The sequence below is a fragment of the Haemaphysalis longicornis genome, unplaced genomic scaffold, assembly GCF_048455015.1.
Source record: "Haemaphysalis longicornis isolate Haplotype H1 unplaced genomic scaffold, Haemaphysalis longicornis Haplotype H1 scaffold_7, whole genome shotgun sequence".
In the NCBI taxonomy this organism is placed as follows: Eukaryota; Metazoa; Arthropoda; class Arachnida; order Ixodida; family Ixodidae; genus Haemaphysalis; species Haemaphysalis longicornis.
The window spans coordinates 43,004,032-43,020,220 of record NW_027526422.1 but is presented as its reverse complement, the minus strand read 5'-3'; the positions used below and the strand labels follow the sequence as shown (position 1 = coordinate 43,020,220).

The following is a 16,189-nucleotide window of genomic DNA, read 5'->3' as shown; positions in this document are numbered from 1 at the left end:
GTCGTGAATCCCAAATGTGCGTTTCGTCTGCGTACCCCAGGTGGCGCCGTCGTTCCAAGGTCAACTTGCACTGGCTCGCCCATGGAGGAAATGGGCTCGCCGTCAAAATCGGCCGCCGTTCTGCCATAGGCGGAGATAGTTTTTTTTTTAATTTTGAGAATGAACAGGTAAGTACCGTCGTTGTTCCCGGTGTCAAACAAAATAGATCACAAAATGCGACATACGTGTGAAGTTAGAGCACGAACAGAGCGACGGTTCGTTTAGGAAAACTTTTAAAGGGTTCCAATTTTCGTCGCACCAGCCTGTATCTGTCTGTCTCTCGATCCAGTCTTCCGGCCAAAAGATAAAAGAATACTGGAACGAGGGGTTCATATAGGAAAACTTCTCTGAGACAATAAACCCGGAAACATACTTCTCTCTTGTCAACATTGTTGGGCAAAAAGAAAATACTAGACATCTGTGAGGCAAAACATCGATACATTACTGGTATTCGCTGTGTTCTTTTAATTGAAAAGACATGTGTATTTGATATTTGCCACAGCAAATACAAAATACGCGTTGAAAACGATATTTTGCGCCTTCAAACACAAAAAGAGCTCGTGAGACTCGTGGCGGTGTTTCAACTTCGAGAGTAAGGAAAGGTTCCTGTAGATCGCTCAAGCCTTGGAACGCGGGAAAATCGAATTGACTTTAGCAAAACTCCCTGTGATTATCGTGAGAGGAGCGAAACGGAAGGGTACGAACTTGAGAGGTGGACGGGGTAGAGAAGAGGTACATTTACGGGGCAGGGGCGCCGCAGAAGACTATCGTCTTTCGGCGACGTTTGCAGGGAAGTGAGCTAATACACGGCCAATTTTGTTGGTTAAATCATACGATGGGTTTTTCATTTTACAAATTGGCACGCTAAGCCACTTCATTGGTCACTCTGGCGCTTTGTGATCAAGATGCCTTACGGGGAGTTCTTAGAGTGCCTGCAATAACACTGCAGTACCAAAACAGGAAGAAGCAATAAATACATTTCGCTAGACAAAACATCAAAGAACACAAACAAGAAAAAAGGATAAGACTTTCCGTATGAAATAACTGCTTGTATGCTCTTAAAGATGGTAGCATTTATTGTAAATCATTTAATTAATTCGGCCCTCCAAATCGCAACACTTGCCCTCTCTGCAGAGCGTCCGGATTTTTTTTAATTGCGAAGCATCTCATGCTCGGGCCTGTGTCCCTCCCTCCCTCGTCGTTGTCGTTGTCCGCCATCCGCACTCTACTGCGTATGCGCGTCTCTTCAGCCCCGTCAACGTTTGGGCTGACGTCAGCGCAGTCCACTATAAAAAGAAATAGTTAGGCGGCGCCCGGTTTCGATCCCACGACTCTCTGGCCGCAACAGGAGGTACGTGGCGCTCTTCCCAAGACGGGATCATGTGCTACGAACGCTTTTTTTTTCTTTATTGCACATGTGCTACGAACGCGCCTTACGTCCTTCACTCATTCAAACTACGCCAAGAAGCTACTGATACAACGAAGGCACGCGAAGTTGAACGTCAACGGAAACAACGAACTGAAAACGAATGGGAACTTCAGTCGACCCCATGGCTGCTTCGCATACTACTCAGGGTTCCCCTACGGGAAGATGGTGTAATTTTTTTTTTTAAATTTTCAGGATTACGCGCAGAATAAGCTACAGGAGAAATTTCACAGCAGCTGAATCACTGAAGGAACTGTATTTTAAGGCGAAAGCCTTTTATCCCCATGCTTCGCGCACGTGCGTTGTGAGGTACAGAAAATCAATGGTACAAAAAAGTTGATCTTGTAATCACTGAGAGCGTGAGCCGAGAGCTCGAAGCGTGGGATCACGCCGCGGGGAAGGGGAAAAAACAGCAGTGCGGGAGGAGGGCCGCAGAGTGCACTCTGGGAAAGGGCGAAACAGTGCGCGCCAAGAAAGGGAAACCGCACCGTCAAAGAAGAGCAGGCCGCTTCCGCACGGGCGTAGTGCAATACGAGCCGCCTTGAGAGTCGAGGGTACCGAAAAGTACCTTCCGAAGGGTTCGCGTACCAAAGGGTACCGAAGGGTACGGTACCGAAGTTGCCGAAGGCGAACGAACAAAACGAGCTTGGCAGAGCCATCTGTTCAGTGGGCTGCGAAAATAATGACGGGTGCGGCCGGAAAGTTCAGCACAAAGTTCAGCAGATCAACAGAAAGTAGAACTAGGCTTTCGCCTATGTATTCTGAGTTGGTTCCAAGCCCGCTCGTAATTTTTATCACTCCTTGTTTAACACAGCGGGAAAGTTTATTTCTGAAGATAGAATCCAAGATATATGACGTTATGTTTTCTTTTAAGTTCTCGTGTCTGAAGAGGATACGCCTCCTGATTGACAAGGCCCACTTTCTGCGTGCATAACGAAGTGCGCACTTGTTTGTCACCCGTTTTTAATCGCAGGGGCCTTGGTACTTATCGGCCGCCACGGCCAAAGGCGCCTATCTGAACTGCTGACCTCCCCCTGCTCTGTAGGTGTGACGTTTTTTACTTCGGGTTGTTTCGAGCGCCGCGCCGTATCTACCGGAGCAGTGAGCTTTGGAGCCAGCTAGCACGCTCTTCCCGGTGCGTTCTTCTCACATCGCGTGGTCCCGCCGCATTGGATAAACGGCCAGCGGTACAGGAGACGCCAAATCAGGTATTGTGCACAGACGCTCGGAAGACATATGAGGATCTTCAGGCGATTTTGAACTTTTCTAGAATCAGAATGTGCATTCGTGTTCTGGACGAGGTTTACAACTATACAGCCAAGCTGTATAGCCATCCTCTGGCGCTGGTCGATGTCTGTCCGTCGACGCGTCAGCGACGCGAAAAAAAAAAAAAAGTCTCGTGTTTTTCGAGAATGCTTTGTAGCTCTTGACCTAATGCAGGTATCTAGACAACAAAAATGTACTGAAATTGGCCGCTAATTCTACTCTATCATTAGGCCAATCTTCATTTACTTGTCCTAGATAATTAGTCCAAAGTAAAGTTGTAAACGTTACAGAATGCCCTCGCGCCTGCTGTCGCTACATGGTCATCTACTGATGGCTTTAGATTACAAAAAAAAAAAAGAAAATGGCTGTAACTGTTGTTGTATCGAAATTATCCAGAAACCAATTACGCGAGAATTAGCCGACTCTCAGAGTACGCGAGACGACTCTCACAGTACGCCGGGTTTCATGCACTTTTTTCTAATTACGTAGCTCGCAGTCCAGCTGTAAATATCGTGGAATTCCCGTTTGCTTTCTAGTAGCTACACATGGGCTTCTAGGGGAGGGAAAAGGACAGCCTCATCATGTTTGTCCCCTAGAATAAAACTCTAGTCCTTCCAAGTTTGCTTCATCTAATTAACTAGGAAGTAGGCCGAATCGCAACTTACAAACGAACGTGTTTTGTTTCGTGTTCTTCAAAGAGCGGAAGGGCTGATGATTTTTTTTTCACGAGTGATGCCCCTGATGACAACGGATTCAACGGACTACACAAGGAGACGCCGATGCACTCACTTTTTGTTGGTGTTATACTGCTAGATCGGGTCGTACGTTAGTGCGTCGTCGCAGTGAGTGGTAAATTTCGGGAAAAAAAAGCGATACGCCATGGAGAGAGAAAACAAGTTTTGTTCATTAGAAAGACTGTTTTGTCCTGGTAACAAGGGTTTATTCCAAATTTAGAACAAGCAGAGATATTTAAATAAAGAACGCGCTTAAAACAGTTGTGACTTCCCAGCTACTTTCCGGCGATTTGTCTATGACGTCACAGAATATTGTTTGTGCGAGTGGCGGCCGCCGGCCAAAGCCACCCCCGCAGACATGACTGAACGGTTGTAGTCGGGCTCCTAGTTCCGTTTGATCGCATGAACGTTTTAAAGACCAGATTCTTTCAGGGGCTAGTTAAAGCCGAAAATTTGGTCTGTCTGTCTGTCTGTCTGTCTGTCTGTCTGTCTGTCTGTCTGTCTGTCTGCCTGCCTGTCTGCGTCTTTGTCTGTCTGTCTGTCTGTCTGTCTCTATCTTTGTCTGTCTGTCTGTCTCTGTCTTTCTCTGTCTGTCTGCCTGTCTGTCTGTCTGTCTGTCTGTCTGTCTTTGTCTGTCTCTGTCTTTGTCTGTCTGTCTGTATGTCTGTCTGTCTGTCTCTGTCTTTGTCTGTCTGTCTGTCTGTCTGTCTGTCTGCCTGCCTGCTTGTCGTTCCTCGATTTAGCATTTCGGTTAAAAGTTAAAAGCGTACTTGAACGAGAGGTTTATATCGGCAAAAGTTTTCCAGACTACTGAATCTGGAAAGATACCAAACACTTGTCAACATTGTTCACGAAAAAGAAAACTAAGGCTCATTTAGAGCAAAAAAATCTATACACAAGTGGTATTTGCAGTGTTCTTTTATTAGAAAGAAATGTCCGCTTAATTTTCGCGATAGGAAATTAAAAAGTATGCGTCGAAAATAAAGTTCCGACCCGAAATGCAAGAAGCGCTTGCGTCCATGGCTCGTGCCCCGTGTCACGTGGCGGCATTTCAAGAAGTCCCACTGTAACGAAATGTTCCAGTAGATGCCGCCAGCCGTGGTACGCGGGAAAATTGGATGTAGTGCAGCGAACCTCCTCCGTTTTTATCGTGGGAGGCGCTGTCGGCAGAAGACTATCGTCTTTCGACGTCATTTTAGGCGAAATGAGCATACACGCGGCCATTTGTTACTGCTGGCCCATAATAGTTCACTCTTACCCCTATTACGCTAATGGGGCGGGAAATTAAAAAAAAATTAAACTGTTCTTTTGTATTTGCGGTTAAAGATCGCTCTTTCGGGATGCTGGAATGGAGCGTAGTGAGTTACATAAGACTAGTTTTTTTTCTTTTTTTTTTCAGGTTGAACAAAATTGTATTTTCTCGTCATCGCCCCTTGAATGGTGTGACTCCAACCGAGATTACCTGCACCATTGGGGATAAGCAGAGCATTTTTTTTGCCGCAATTATACCTTCTATTACACATCTCAGTTTTCGCATCATTTCATTTATGAGCAGTGGGGTGAATTCCAATGCAAGGGTGCACTCAATAATGGACGCAGAAATGTTTGCCCGCAACGATAAACAGGGTGCTGCTTTGTTTTATTGACAAAACTTCATATTTCCGTATGTTGTTTCTCGAGCGGCGTATGCAAAGGTCTGATATAATTCGGTTTGTTCCCCAATGTTTGCCATGCATAGGAATGTACAGGGGAACTATACAGGGGAATACGCGGAATTGCCGCTCAAAAAGACCTGCAACTTGCGGTGTTTTTTAAAGAAATCTTGGGAGCAAAATTATGTCTCGTTAAAGAAAACCCCTCGTAAATGCAATGTTTCTCTGGTTTCTTCATGCTTTTCTTAGGCAGTTTTTTTTTCATATAGGAACTCAGAATAGTACTGTTGCGACGACCAAATCTATCTCGTCAAAGAAAAATGTGCTGTCCGTAAAACAAAGTAGACAGGGAACGTTGACATAGACTAGGAGAGCCATGGCAAGCGATCATACCGCTAATAAACAGTTAATGGCAGAAATAACTCGGCAATTCATCGATGAGAATGGTAATGCACTGCGATTTGTTGCAGCTGAGACCATGAAGAAGAAAAATGTTTTCTACGTTAAGATACTGTGGGACCAATAGGAAATAAATGAAATGAAATGCTGTTTCAGCAAAAAGGGCAGCATGGATACTAAACGCCGGGGAAAGAATGTCTACTCTAAAGCACTAACACGCCCAAGAGGGATGCGCTGGCACAGATCCTGCATGCATTTACTCCACGTGGTAAACCTCGAAGTTTTTCCGTTCAAAGCACTTTTAAAACTTGGCGAGGTGCCCTGTAATCGGCTCCTGAAGAACCGGTTCCCCTCATTGATGCTCCAGCCGCTACTGCGGCTGCTGCCTTTGCGACCTTTAGTCGCTACTGGCGTCTGTTACATTCAATACTGCTCTACCGAACCTCTTCAGTTTTCGTTTGCCCTGCATCGTGCCAAACAACTCTCGCGCGACCCGGGGGAGTTGTCATTGAAACGGTGTACGCGGTTCTAACCAACGGGGCTGGCGCTCTTGCTCTGCAGCGAATGAGACGGTACGTACCTTTCTTTTCCCAGGCATGGCTGCTACAGCGCCTCGCTACAAGTGGACACTGTTAAAACCGGTGTTCGACGAAAGCGATGCTGATCAGGGTCATCCCTGCACGCCGGATCCGGCGGCGGGAAAGTGGCGCTCCCTTACCAGGTACTTGTCTTGGAACGCGTGCATGGCTCCCTTAAAAATTTGTGTGTATGTACCGGCAATATTGTTCTGATGGCAATGGGGACAGTCATCATCATCATCAGCCTATCTGCGCCCACTGCGGGGCAAAGGCTACTCCCATCGATCTCCAATTATCCCGATAATGTGTTAACTGCGACCAGTTTATTCCCGCAAACTTCTTGATCTCAACTGCCCATCTAACTTCCTGCCACCCCCTGCCACGCTTGCCTTCTCTAGGGAACGGTTATCTTGTCTTCGCATTGCATGCCCTGTCCACGCCCATTTATTCTTCTTAATTTCTACTAATATGTCCTTAACACGCATTTGTTCTCTGACCCCCTCCGCTCTCTTCCTGTCCCTTAATGTTACACCTTTAGAATTGTAAAGGCTAATGTTACAGCTATAGAGTTCTAAAGGACACAGTACAGAATTCCAAAGGCTAATGGAGACCTCTTTCTGGATATCCTTCCCCTTTACGTGACGTGGGCAATTCTACAGGAGGGGAAATGTGGGGAAACATTTAATGATAACGAGAAGTCACAGCGACCTTAGCTTGCTACTCCGTATATACATGAGACGGACGAAATTGAGCGAAAAATTTGAAGGAACAAAAATGCTTACACACACTAACAAACGCGGATAATCATGCAAAATCTCAGAGCCGCAGGAACACGCACAGAGCACACACACGACTAAAGTCAAGGTAAACGCTCACAGAATTCTTTGTTCAGGCCAGAGTCACGGAGAAAAGACGCCAACGCCCTTGTAGGCCCTGTCACCACGGTAGTATAAGTACGATGAACGGATGACGACGCTAAGTTTCGGGCGTGCCCAAACCAAGCAGTCCCAAACTTCCCTTCATAGTACGTTAGCCGTGGATATATAGAGAAGCAACGTCTGCAACATTATTGAGAACAGAAGGCCCTTTATTAGGAAAAAAATAAAACAGTTTTGCCGCCGTGTACAATACTTGGTGATGATTGATTGTATAAGGTTTAATGCGCCGACGCAACGGAGGTTGCGTCGGGGCATTAGTGTGCATTAGGCACGCCGTAGTGGAGGTCTCCATATTAATTTTGACCACCTAGGGATCTTTAACGTGCGGCGAAATCTCGGGCACACGGGCGCTTCTGCTTTTCGCCTCCATCAGAAAAGTGGCCGCCACAGCCACGAATCGAACCAGTGTCCTCCTTCTCGGCAGCACAACGTTGACAGTACTCTACCTCCGTCTGCGTTGAGTGCCGTCAAAGTAAAAAAAGGAACAGGAAACCAGAAAAACAAATAATTAGGGCCTGATCGTGGCGAACGGTGAAGGATGGCCATAAGACCTTTTTTTAAAAGCGGGTAACAGAATTTGCAAATTCTGAATATGTAATTCCGAAGTTACGAATTCAGAATTAACAAATTCTGTACAAATACTCGTCCGGAATTACGCTACTATCACATAGATAATAGAACGTATAAGAACTCGGCACAGCTTAGGTGGTCAAGTCCATGGTCCAGAATAACCTTTGCTCCAAGCACTCGAAGTCCCGAGAAAATGGTGATATCAGAGTCATGTAGGCCGCACATTGGAATAAAATGCGTTCCACTGTTCCTACAGAATAACTATTGTCTCAGTCGGGTTTTTTGTGAGTCCGAAGAGGCACGAGCTGGGAAAAGTGCATCCCCCGTGCGCGAGCTACTCTATGCATGAACTATCAGAAACCTTGCAATAAAGGCTATAAGACCTTTTCGTCTTACCGTCTGCTAAAAATCAGGTTTACAGTTCGGTTCATTTTAGCGGTCAACTTGACCACGTTTGGGCCGTAAGCCGCTCTTTGAGCTCACCCGGCTGTCTAAGTGAGTCTCTTCATGAAGAAAAAATCAAGGCCATTTCGCCCTGCGACGGTAGATGACCAGCGGAACTGTCTAGCACCTGAAGAGAGAGAGGATGCAACACGCATCCGTTTATCGTACAGAGCCGCGGCACAGCATCACGCAATAAATAATTCCTCACGTCCTGCACACATTGAATGTCACCATGCCTGTCTTTTCAGGAAAGGTACTCAGCCCATTTGGCGTTCACGTTTCGCGACATCTCGAACGTTACCAATCGCCATTAAATTGCACTCCAGTCTGTAGCACACCGCACAACTGAATCCGACATGTCTGTCCAGAAACTCCTCCTGAAATTTCGGGTACGCGCCCCTGTGCTCGGCAAGCTTGCTGGCGTAGTACCTGCGTCGCTTCGCCACAACCCCTGCTTCGAAGCACAGCTCTTCAATGAATGCAGTTGCGAAACTTCGTTTCAAAAAATAGCCCACACCTGAACCCCCCCCCCCCCCCCATTCTTTGAATCGTGCGAACGGGGGCGTCACCGCGGCCGCGCGCACTATCTAAAAAGCAGTAATTATTCAAACTTACAATTTTACGTTTAACTTTATATTTACGGTGCGTAATTTTTTATTATTGCACTTTTCTAAGTTATTCATTGCTTCCTTAAGTGCGGTATTTTGCAGTGGTAGTTTCTGCGTCTGCGCAACTGCCTCCACCGATTGGAGCTTTTGCGGGCACTCTGGCACAACAAACGTCCTACCTGAAGTACTAAATTTGCAGTTATCGCTCGGCCTACATCCCACTATCTGCCAAAATTAATCCAGTACTTTATGAGCTTGGTCAGTTACAGAAGGATGGCTGTTACAGAGAGATAAAATTTCATTATGTATAGTAAGGCTACCATAGTTTGTCCCGGGTCTATGTCCAAAAAAGTAGTTCGCACGTAAATTATATACAGAAATCCCTCGTTAACTCGAAGTACTAAAATCCGCTAAAAATCGTCAAATATACGGAGTTTCGAGTTAAAGGGGGCTAATAGATGCTGCTTATGGGAGGAACGGCGAAAAATGTTTCGACTTAACCGATATTTCGAGTTATCCGAGGTACTTCCTCCCGTCAAAGAAGAGTGCAAAGTTAGAGAGCGCAAATGAGAGCGCGTAGTAATTCTAATTTGGATATAAAAGAATTGCTAAAAAGAAACTATAAACCTCAGCACAGGGTACTGTTTTAGAACCTGACAGGTGGAGTTTTATGTTTGAGATATCAGGCATAGAAATCGTAAACTTCCAAGATACTGGAGTGGATATGAGCCAGCTTTATTACCTAATACCATCACTAAATGGCAATACACACGGTGTGAATTAATTATTGAAAAATTCAATACTGACAATATTCAATTCATAGCTTTCCCCTTGCTACGCCAGGAGTAGCCCAGGCCCGTAGCCAGAGGCCCCCCCCCCCCCACCGCCCCCTGAAATTTTAATGAGGAGAGGGGGGTGTTGTTCAGCAGCAGGGCTTTCGGCACCCCTCTGCTGCAAGAAATTTGTCTACAGCAGATGAGCATGTGCAAAACTGAGCATATCTTTCCGTGCCCGTGTCCTACGCCGCGTAAACAACCCGGGGCATCCGAAAAGAGCACAGGAAGCCGCACGCGACAGTCGGCGCCCGATAAACACAGTAGGGCGGCTGCGCTACCGACTTTGCCGCCACTGCGGCTGTTCCGCCCGGACCACCCACACCATTAATTTCACCCCCAAACATGCCCTGTCTGGGGCGCCCTCGACGAACACTTCACTCTCTGTGCGAGGGTGCAGCAGACCCCTTCCCTCCCAACCATCTGGCAACAGGCGCTGCGCGACCCGGAGGTTTGATGACCGGAGGCATCAAGCCAGGTCTAGGTGATGCCGTGAAAGCCGTCTTCGCCGTCCTGGGGTCGACCACCCAAGCCTGCTGTCGACCGAGTGCCCCCTCCCCTCACCCGCCTCATGGACGAGGAACATCCCGTCGTCTACACAATGACGCGTCGATGACCCGTGCCGCTGCTGCTGGACATAATCCGCTTTCGGCGGCACTCTCGGCCACCCAAGCGCCCCGGAAACGTTCCGAAGAGGTGGTGACGAAGGCTTCACGAGGCGCCCCAGGGTCATTTCAGATAAGATTGAACAAAGCATGGCTGGTCGACCTCTTCAATTCGCTTGAAATTTTTTTACCTCATTCCCGCATGTATGTAATGTGCGGATTCACAAATATTTTCGGCGGAAAAAATTTTGGCCGACTGAAAAAAAATTTGGAACCCACCCGCGTGGACCCCGGCCGCTACCTGCCCATGCGCCGCGGCCACATTTAGCGACGTCTAGCAAAAAATATACTAATTTGGCGGGAATGGTAATTTTTATGCTTAATCGACGCCTGGTGTACATTTCGCGCCCAAAATATCGTTGGCTAGAAGAACATATATTTTTTGTAATAAATTTCCAAATCTTGTTCAGAGCGCATTTTGTTGTGTACTTTGCGGGCCAGTATTATCGTAAGTAATGGAGCTGGAGCGTTAAAATTTGAGTTATGGCGGCTCCTGGCAAGCACAAATGAAGGCCCTAAATATCATGTCTGTGCACACTACGGTTAAAAAGTAAATGGCGCAGAATTGTGAAAAAAAAAACTAAAACACTCCGAGTTCAGAGGCTTATTAAAAAAAAAACACTTCTTCGATTTTGCTGAAATTCTCCCCAGATGTTAACCTGTGAATGTACTTCAATGATCATTAAAAACATGTTGCATCATTTTGTTCCTGACGCGCCTACAGCGCGAGAAAAAAGCCTGGTCGGCCAGGTCTTCACAAGATCCTGAGACACGAAACAGCGAGAGCAACTTCCAGTGAATGTGCAGACGTTTGATAATTTTTTTGTACCAAAGGCAAACTGTTACTTCTTGATAGTATTACAGAGAATTCAGAAGCAAAACTGAAAATTTTATGTGAATTTTGGAACGAAAAAAAAAAACAATCTGCGCACCGCTAAACGTGTACTCTTCGAAGAAAAAACAGAGGAACTCCAGATTCACGCGCATTTAAAAAAAAAACCTTCTTCGAGTTTTATGAAGCTTTCCACGGATATTTTCCTCCTACTTTAATTGCGTGAGCCATCAAAAAAACTCGCATCATTTTGATCACTGAAAAGCAAAAGAGCCTTGTCAAGCATGCTCGTCACAAGGAGCTGAGACATAAAACGACGATTGTGACTTTCTGCAGATTTCCCTTATTTATTTTGTAGAAAGGGCAGAATATCTTCTGAGATAAGGAGAATAGAATAGCCAAGAAACATTAACGAAGCCAACGCTTGAAATGACAGCGTTCCATCGGCACCCCATTAATACCGTGCAGCTACTAGCTGTTTATTTACACGTTGCTTGCTGCATCAATGTTCACAGTTTCCTCAGAGGGGCACAAACAGTCCGCGCTGCACATAGTTTGCATATATCTGCTTCTGATGACTTCCTTAAACGCCACACGTGCCAGGACTGTATGCCGGGAAAGGCACGCACTGTTCGCCATACTTCCTTTTTTGTTTCGCGATGGCTGGAAACTTCGTTCCCCTCGAGGTATATGAAGTGAACGGCCTTGATCTTCTCAGACAACACAGTTACCATGTCTTTTGCCGTCTGAATCGCATTTCTTAGTGGTTCTCTTAGGTTGTAAAGTGTCGCCTGGTGTTTGACGATTCCCCCAACTCCGTCGCAGGCATTCTTTACGTGCCCTGTTGCGGAGAATATCCATTGCGTTTCATGAAGCTGGTGAAACGCAATGAAACTCATGAAGCTGGTACCTGTTTTTAAAGGGACTGGCAGCTCCGTCACTCACATAAGTCACCTTGGAGTACAGTGGCAGATTGTCGTCTACCCACAGCTTGATTTTTGCTAAAGCCAAGCAGGCATGCGCAGAGTCATGGCAGACGTCATCGCTTGCAACCACAAAACTATGACAAAAGAGACTGAGTAACAAGCTAAATATATACACAAAGAATAATAAAATCAGAATACTTAAAAGGAATAATAAAAAGTGATGAAATGAAGATTAAAATGCGACCGTAGTCAAATAGTGGGGAGGTAGCGCAAGGCACTCTGCCAATGTGACAGAACTGAAAACTTGTAACCGTTCGGACGCATGCAGCCCCTTTTCTTCCAGTCCCCTCTTTCGCTCTTTCTGTCAGCCAAGTCCCCACCGCCGCATACGGTTTAAAAAGCCCAAAAAACACTCGACTCAAACAAAAAAATGAAGATCCCACATGTGTCGTCCCGGACCCCACCGGGCTCAAGGGCGTTTGCCTTCCTGTTTGGTCGCTAATTCGGTAATTGAACCAGTGTGTCCGGAGGAGGACCGAAGAGGGGCGTGCTACCTGGAGACGTTACCCGCGCCGGGGTCGTGTGTGGCCGATGTCCGTTTTTAATACTTGCCATGTGTGCTGCCGACCGGACGGGCTTCCGTTGAACCTTTGATTTCACGCGAACGAAAGTTACGACCAGGCGAGTTAAAAAACAAGACTGCGTGCACCTTGTCAAATAGGTGATCTTATGAACCAAATACAGCGCATCACGGCAGCAGTGCGCACAAAAAAAGAGCGTTGATAATGTAAGACAAAGAGTGACCGCGGTTGGGGAAATCTAGAGGAAGCTATAAAAATAGACCCGAAAACCTTCAAATTGCGCGTTTTACCACCATACATTGCAGCGGTTTCGCCACCGCACGACTGTATCCGCGCTGTGCTTAAAATGACGCACGATATTTCTAGGGCTCACACAAGTACGTTTAGAGGGGAATATCTGTGGAATGCTTCATAAAACTCGAAGAAGCGTTTTTTTTTTTAAATAAGCGTGAATCTGGAGTTCCTCCGTTTTTTCTTCGAAGAGTACACGTTTCACCAGCTTCATTAAACGCAATGGATATTCTCCGCAACAGGGCACGTAAAGAATGCCTGCGACGGAGTTGGGGGAATCGTCAAACACCAGGCGACACTTTACAACCTAAGAGAACCACTAAGAAATGCGATTCAGACGGCAAAAGACATGGTAACTGTGTTGTCTGAGAAGATCAAGGCCGTTCACTTCATATACCTCGAGGGGAACGAAGTTCCCAGCCATCGCGAAACAAAAAAGGAAGTATGGCGAACAGTGCGTGCCTTTCCCGGCATACAGTCCTGGCACGTGTGGCGTTTAAGGAAGTCATCAGAAGCAGATATATGCAAACTATGTGCAGCGCGGACTGTTTGTGCCCCTCTGAGGAAACTGTGAACATTGATGCAGCAAGCAACGTGTAAATAAACACCTAGTAGCTGCACGGTATTAATGGGGTGCCGATGGAACGCTGTCATTTCAAGCGTTGACTTCGTTAATGTTTCTTGGCTATTCTATTCTCCTTATCTAAGAAGATATTCTGCCCTTTCTACAAAATAAATAAGGGAAATCTGCAGAAAGTCACAATCGTCGTTTTATGTCTCAGCTCCTTGTGACGAGCATGCTTGACAAGGCTCTTTTGCTTTTCAGTGATCAAAATGATGCGAGTTTTTTTAATGGCTCACGCAATTAAAGTAGGAGGAAAATATCCGTGGAAAGCTTCATAAAACTGGAAGAAGGGTTTTTTTTAAATGCGCGTGAATCTGGAGTTCCTCCGTTTTTTCTTCGAAGAGTACACGTTTAGCGGTGCGCAGATTGTTTTTTTTTCGTTCCAAAATTCACATAAAATTTTCAGTTTTGCTTCTGAATTCTCTGTAATACTATCAATAAGTAACAGTTTGCCTTTGGTACAAAAAAAATATCAAACGTCTGCACATTCACTGGAAGTTGCTCTCACTGTTTCGTGTCTCAGGATCTTGTGAAGACCTGGCCGACCAGGCTTTTTTCTCGCACTGTAGGCGCGTCAGGAACAAAATGATGCAACATGTTTTAATGATCATTGAAGTACATTCACAGGTTAACATCTGGGGAGAATTTCAGCAAAATCGAAGAAGTGTTTTTTTTTTTAATAAGCCTCCGAGGAGTGTTTTAGTTTTTTCTTCACAATTGTGCGCCATTTACTTTTTAACCGTAGTGTGCACAGACAAGATATTTACGGCCCTTATTTGTGCTTGCCAGGAGCAGCCCTCACTCAAATTTTAACGCTCTAGCTCCATTAGTTACGATAATACTGGCCCGCAAAGTACACAACAAAACGCGCTCTGAGCAAGATTTGGAAATTTATTACAAAAAATATATGTTCTTCTAGCCAACGATATTTTGGGCGCGAAATGTACACCAGGCGTCGATTAAGCATAAAAATTACCATTCCCGCCAAATTAGTATATTTTTTGCTAGACGTCGCTAAATGTGGCCGCGGCGCATGGGCAGGTAGCGGCCGGGGTCCACGCGGGTGGGTTCCAAATTTTTTTTCAGTCGGCCAAAATTTTTTCCGCCTAAAATATTTGTGAATCCGCACATTACATACATGCGGGAATGAGGTAAAAAAATTTCAAGCGAATTGAAGAGGTCGACCAGCCATGCTTTGTTCGATCTTATCTGAAATGACCCCCCGACTTTTGGCGGCAGGCTTGACGTTCCTGTCTGCTTCTTTGGGGCCGTGCCGCGCATCGTTCTCCTGCACTTTGCGGTGTGGCTGATGACTCTGGAAAGGCCGTTGTTCAACGAGCTGCCAACGCCAGAATACCAGAAGGGATCCCAGATGTCCTCCCGACGCTTCAACATCGGTGGTCCGAAGGGCTTCGACCTTAGACAGATTGCCTCACCGGAGTCAACCCGACCTTCACATGTGCGAGAGGGAAACGTGCCCTCTCTGTGTGAGAGTGTGGGCAAGAGTATGAGCGCCATGGATTTTTGTGATGGGTGCGTTCTTGATAACAACAGGAGAAAGTGGGCGAAACTACGGCACTGCCTGTTCACGCTGGTGAAGAATGTAAATGCTTTTACATAAAGTTTTCTTTCTCCCTCAACTTGGTCCTCATGAGTGCTCCGGCACGACACCAACCGCGGTCCACTTCGTCCATGCTACCCCGGTTCGCAACAGTGACCACCCAGGCCCTGACAATCGTGGCGGCCTTCTGGCCCGCCCTCCCCCTTCCCCTGATCCCTGAGCTTAAACTCTCTCTCTCTCTCTCTCTCTCTCTCTCTCTCTCTCTCTCTCTCTCTCTCTCTCTCTCTCTCTCTCTCTCTATCTCTATCTCTCTCTCTCTCTCTCTATCTCTCTCTCTCTCTCTCTATCTCTCTCTCTCTCTCTCACTCTCTCTCTCTCTCTCTCTCTCTCTCTCTCTCTGCCCCCCCACCAAGCAAAATAGGTGACACGGTGCGACACAGGGCGCCACCGGCTCAAATTCAGTGGCGAGGTCTTTTGCAGTGGAGGCCAAGACGCACCGCCGTTCAGCCCGTGTTTGGGCCGGAATATACCGCGTGTTTGCCCTCTTGTGTGTGGTGTTCTCTGCGTTCGTCATTATGAGCACAAAAAAGAAGTGGCAAGGTTCAACACTGATGAAGAAGAAGAAAAAAAAGAACGGAAAGGCCGGGAGGTCAACCAGGTGTAGAGCCCGGTTTGCTACCCTGCACTGGGGGAATGGGGTTCAGGGAATAAAAAGGGGGGGAGAAGAGGAAGAGATAGGAGTGGGAAAGCGCGCCCTCTAGTCCCGTTTCGGGCACTGTAGTCTTTCAAGCAAGTTCGTTTCACTCAGGAAACGTAAAAGGGCTTTCGTCGCCTTCTGCGAGGTCGATGGTGAAGACCGATGACTTAAAATAGTTTCCACCGTAAATGGTCGATTGTCCAATCGGCTCAGCGCGGTGGCAAGCACGCTCCTCTCCGACGAGTATTCGGGGCAGCGACACAGCACATGTTCTATAGTCTCTTCCGCCCCGCAGGCGTCACAGTGTGCGCTGCTGGCCATCCCGATGAGGAAGGAGTCTACTTCCGCTTTCAAGAACCGATGCCGCCAGGACGCTTCGCTCCCTTGCACGCAAGATTACCATGCAGCAATGGAATACACCGGACTTTTCGAATCCCCGACTGTATATTCAGGATCCCCTTCTTCGGTGCCGTATTCCGTATGGGCTGTCTCGACCCAGGGCGATGTTCAAGAGTCTTCAACTC

General features: G+C 46.7%; 1 protein-coding gene across 2 annotated transcripts in view; it reads left to right on the top strand.

Moving 5' to 3' along the window:
* Positions 1-2,535: 2,535 nt before the first annotated feature.
* The window catches only part of LOC144145381 (monocarboxylate transporter 3-like), a 67,847-nt gene continuing 54,193 nt past the window's right edge, over positions 2,536-16,189 (top strand). The window contains exons 1-2 of one of the 2 annotated variants that reach the window (XM_077676966.1): positions 2,536-2,673; positions 6,111-6,237. In XM_077676966.1, coding sequence (XP_077533092.1) covers positions 6,113-6,237 — 125 coding nt within the window. In that variant the 5' untranslated portion in view covers positions 2,536-2,673; positions 6,111-6,112. Of the gene's footprint in view, positions 2,674-5,903; positions 6,089-6,110; positions 6,238-16,189 lie in introns of those variants that run through there. The other variant, XM_077676967.1, reaches the window with a different exon arrangement.